Source organism: Epinephelus fuscoguttatus, linkage group LG6 (genome assembly GCF_011397635.1).
Source record: "Epinephelus fuscoguttatus linkage group LG6, E.fuscoguttatus.final_Chr_v1".
Taxonomy (NCBI): Eukaryota; Metazoa; Chordata; class Actinopteri; order Perciformes; family Serranidae; genus Epinephelus; species Epinephelus fuscoguttatus.
In genome coordinates, this window is record NC_064757.1 from 27,354,353 (window position 1) to 27,359,387 (window position 5,035).

At 44.1% G+C, this 5,035-nt stretch overlaps 1 protein-coding gene across 1 annotated transcript; it reads left to right on the top strand.

Moving 5' to 3' along the window:
* The first annotated feature begins 330 nt into the window (after positions 1 to 330).
* atoh1a (atonal bHLH transcription factor 1a) lies at positions 331 to 1,808 on the top strand. Its single transcript, XM_049579062.1, has 2 exons — positions 331 to 604; positions 880 to 1,808. Exons 1-2 carry the CDS (start codon positions 331 to 333, stop codon positions 1,731 to 1,733), a joined length of 1,128 nt encoding a protein of 375 aa, XP_049435019.1. The 3' UTR covers positions 1,734 to 1,808.
* Positions 1,809 to 5,035: the final 3,227 nt, after the last annotated feature.

The window sequence follows — 5,035 nt, forward strand, 5'->3', positions numbered from 1 at the left end:
CCCTTACCTCCCCTGCGTTAAACACTCCTTAAATTGTAACGTTATCATAAACAGTCCAGCTTCGGGGGGCCATAATCACCTCTCTCGAGGCCTTACCGAGACTTCTCATTGGATGTCAACACGCGACCAGCGCGAGGAGGGGGGCTCCCAGACGCGTGCCGCTTTTTAAACCGACGCCGCGCCTTGAGACACCAGAGAAGGAGTCTCGCACGCGACAGTTATATTCACACAGAGCGACCCGCGTATCAGTGCGTGCCCCCAAGAAGTTTTTTTTCGTAATACTGTTAGTTGGTTCAACTTCAACTTACCTTTTGGGGTGTTTTTGGAAACATGGATGTCCGAAGTGTGGAAGACTGGAGCAGAGGCGCGCGGGAGGTGGCGGTCCTCGAGTCGCGGCTGCAGAGCCCGAAAGTGATGGAGAGGGGAGGGGAGCAGCAGCAGCTCGCGGAGTCCCGCATCGAACCTGGACTGACGCTCGTGGACAGCGGCAGTGACCCACGCGCCTGGCTGGCTCCGGTGCAGCCTTCTGGCACCTGCGCGGCACACGCCACTTCACCCGAGTACCTGCGGCACTCGCCCTGCCCGAGCACCGGCTCCTACCACGGTGAGAAACGCTGCTTTTAATTTCAAACAGCAATGCAACATCACATTCAACAGGCAGCTGGGATTAGTAGTGGTGATGAAGTTTTTGGGGGGCGCAGTGCAGGTGTCACACAGGCTTATAGATAGATAGGTGCAAAGTTTATTTTGCGCAATTTAATATAGGCTACTTATGCTATGCTATTAGTTGACAACTTGAAACAGTCATGAGATGTATATGCATGTATTTTAGGTTGTATTCCACTTCATTAAATTTTTGTTTTCATTTTCATTTTTCAGAGAGTAGTTCCCCGGAGTCCTCGGGCCACCCCAGCCCTCCCAGCTACAGAAAACCTGCCAAGAGCCCCTCCTCTTCCTCGCTCAAAGTCAGGGACTTGTGCCGTCTTCAAGGCACGATCCCCGGGCCCGAGGAGGACGCATGCACGAGACAGAGAGCCCAGTCCAGCAGACCTGTCAATGGGGTCCAGAAGCAGAGACGCGTGGCCGCCAACGCGCGCGAGAGGAGGCGGATGCACGGGCTCAACCACGCGTTCGACGAGCTGCGCAGCGTCATCCCGGCGTTTGACAACGACAAGAAGCTCTCCAAATATGAAACTTTGCAGATGGCGCAGATTTACATCAACGCGCTGGCCGATCTGCTCCAAGGTCCGGTGTCCTCCTCTTCCTCCTCCAACAGCAGCAGCAGCAATAACGACGCGTCAAACAATAACAGCAACTCGCCAAAGTGTGACATTATGCTTTCACCCACTGTTGGGTTTGACGGGGCGAAGGGCAGGGTTTCTCCGTCCCCTACAACCTGCAGGACAGCAGCGGCGGTGCCCGTCTCAGGTAGCAGCTTACCTGTCCACATCAGCGGGATCCCTTTCCGCTCCTCCTTCGATGATGGGTCGTTTTCCGCCTTGGTTGAGGAAGCGATGCGCTCGCCCTCTCCTGTGTCCTCCACCCGGGCTGGCAGCTCGCTGGCACCGGTGGGAGGTGGGATGAAGGAGTCTCCCCGGAGCGACGGAGAGTTTTCCCCGCACTCCCACTTCAGTGACTCGGATGAAATAGCGATGGAGCTCCACTCAAGTGAAGAAGATGACATCTCAGAACTGAAGCTACGCGGCCACCATCGCCACGCAGTTGCTTTCTAAATGATTAAAGAATAAACTATATTAGAAGTTGACTGTAGCCTACAACAAAGTAATGTCCGTGTAAACCGTGTCAATCATGCAGTGTATCTGTTGCTAACAAAATGCCGTTTTAAAAAGATGGACATTTTTATTTGCTTTTTCAAAACAGTCCATTTTTAACAATAATCCTATTTTATCACCTTGTGACATAGTCTAAAGATTATTTTTTTGTGTGAGATAGGCCTGATTTGGTTCTGCCAATAGATGTATAGCCTATAATTTCCAGTTTCCATGGAGACGTGGCTGGAAGACCCCTCTGCCATGTCGCGCGCAGCACTGCCATGGGTATTTCCCACGTCACTCCGACCAAAAAGCTGTCTTCCACAAAATCATAATTTTATGGATAATTGCTTATATTTGATAATGTAAAAAACTCTTTTTTTGTAGCTACAATATTTGTTGTGTTTTTATTTTTTAATTTGTATGTAGGCCTAATGTATTTTGTTTTGCAACTTCAAAAGTTCATAATGTGCACTTTAAAAAAACACACGAGCCAGAGGCTTGAGAGATGAGACTTTTTTTTTTCAAACCATAAACAACATTGTTTTTGCTTTGTTTGCTAGTGTAGTACTGCCAATTCCATACCGATAGCCTATTTAATGTAGCCATCATTGCTGCCTTCCTTTTTGTATTTTCTTTTGTATCTTCAGTGTGTCTCTTGCTTTCACTGGATGAGATTAATTGACATGTATTTATTACTGATATGTTTCATTTGATTTTGCATTTTGTAAACTCCATAGTTGAATTTGCTGGAAACAAAAAAGCTATAATTTTTGCCATTTATTATGTTAATTTGATTTTGGGAATAAAAAAGCAAACGAAAAAATGTGATGTTTCTTTGTGTCATGTTGTTTCTGTGCACCTAGACAACAATGAAGTCTTTTATAGGCTACAGTCAGAATTTATATGTCATCATAATTGCCCCAATATAATGCTAATGATTATAATAAAAAGAAAAATAAATAATAACTAATAATAGATAATTTTTTTTTTAATAATTGGAAAATGAAGTCTGTTTGGACTGTTAGGTTTTAACAACTGTCTTCTAAGCATAGAAGTGGCCAGTAACACAATATTAATCATGATAATAATACAACACTAAGGTTAATTTTATAAATAGATGGATAAACAAATAGGTTTTAAAAAAGTTTTAACCCTGCACCTCATTTTAGAAATTACATGTGGGCCTATATAACAAAATTTACATCTACAGCACAATAACCTTGATGAATATGCTATGAAAAACGTAGAATAAAATACAAAATTATATTCAATTAAATTACATTCAATTAAATTAAAAACAAACTAAAATAAAATAGAATAAACTGAGTCACAGTAAATTAACAGGCCCCTCCAGGAGATAATGGCGTGGTCTGCCAATAAAAGTTTGGTCCACTGTTTGCATGTTGGGGAAAATAGCTGAACCTCACATAAGTAGGCCTCTCCATTTAATTCAAGTAACTTTCAACACTTGATCTTCTCTTATGTAATTTATCGTAAACTAACAGCGACGTGAAACGTGTCCAACACGCGCTCGCTCGCCATATGCTGCAGGTGCACGCGCCCCCTGACCCCCAGTCCCGTGATTGAGTGTCCCAAACTGCGACGTTTGTGGCAACTTTGACGCAGAGAATCGTCGCATTAAATTAAAGCGCAGTGTTGTTTTCGAGCAACAGTCTTCTCCGCACTCAGAGAAAAGTTTGAACTGTTGCCATGCCGTCCATTTGGTGAATACCAGATTTGGTAATGGGGAGTGTGCATTAATTTCAGCCTATTGTTGGCAGGCTCGTGGGCCGAGGTGTTGGATGGCCTCAATGAAGCACGCGCTGTCAGCTGGTGAGCGCTCGCGGGTCCCCACCGTGTCCCCGAGGACCTGACTCGAGAGGGAACACACTTTCTCAACTAAAGAAAGGCACACACACACACACACACACACACACACACACACACACACACACACACACACACACACGTCGATACACCACCTCCTCTCTCTTTCTTTCTTTCTCCTTTCTTTCTCTCTTCCCATCAACTCAAACAAACGCGCATGTGGACGTTTACGCACGCACCGCGCGCACTGGCTCTGGTAACCTGTCCTGCTGCGTGACTCAGGCTGAAGTTTTTTCTCCTCTCTCTTTCTCCCAACTTATTTTCGACTCATCTACCGTGTGTCAGAAGCCTGGCGGACACGAGGGCGTGGAACAGAAAAAAAGCAAAACACTTGGAAATAATTTATGACACTGCCTGAAGTACCTGTTTGCTACCTGTCACTGCTCTGTCTCCCACCCACTGTTTCCAGCCAATCACGAGCCGTGGCCCTTTGCTCGCCTCCTGAAGGCAAGGAATAAAGGGAAATATAATGAGGATGCTGTGTTAAATTATTAACAGAATTTATGCAGGTAGGGCTCTATCAGAGTATGATCAGACAGCCATCTGCAGCGAGTTCGTGTTGCGGTGAGAGGAGATCAAGTTTCAGTAAACACTTTAAAGGGATACCATAGAAATGTGACAGTAAAATGACTTTTTTCTGTAGGAAAATAGGGGAAATCATCACAATTTTGAGGTCCCAGTCTGTGTTTTATTTATTGATTTATTTTTAATTTAATTTTGTTTTATTTTATCTTGTTTTATTTTACTTTGTTTATTTTGTCTCTGATCAGTCATCAAAACTTCCCTTAACCGCAGGATAAAATGGAACTATTAAACGTAAAAGATATGCTTTCATGGACGTTTTAGATTTCAGAGAAAACATTTGTTTTTATTTCTTTTGAAGCGTTGTGTGCTATGCAAATAAGTAAAAAAAATGGTTCATGGTTGATCGCAAAAACCGTGGGCACAGCCTCTAATACTAACCTTATCTCCAGTACATCTAGATCTGTTATAAATTCTCTCGAGGTGTTTATTTTAGTAACTTCCTGCTGAGGTCATTTCAGTAAACAGCTCACTGGGGTCTCCATGTAAGATGCATCCATGTTTTTTGATGCGTTTTCAAATTTGGTATATGATGGTTTAATAATAACGACCAATGGCATGCTTTATTTATGTAACCAATGGTGGTACGTATAGAAGGAGGGAGGGAACAGCCGCTATTTTCAACAGGTGGGATGCTGATCGGGTTGAGGTTTCACGCACATTAATTATTTACGCACGGACGTTATGAAAAATAACAGAGTGGTGGAGTTAGGGAGAACCTGAGACGCACTGACGCGTGTGGATGCTGTTGTGGGTAAAAGAAAACACTGGAAAGGGGGGAAACTGTTTTT

Excerpts from the sequence above, each read along its gene's own strand:
- atoh1a (XM_049579062.1), top strand. The coding sequence starts at position 331 with ATGGATGTCCGAAGTGTGGAAGACTGGAGCAGAGGCGCGCGGGAGGTG. Across the intron at positions 605-879 it reads GAGCACCGGCTCCTACCACG|AGAGTAGTTCCCCGGAGTCC; the intron begins GTGAGAAACGCT and ends TTCATTTTTCAG.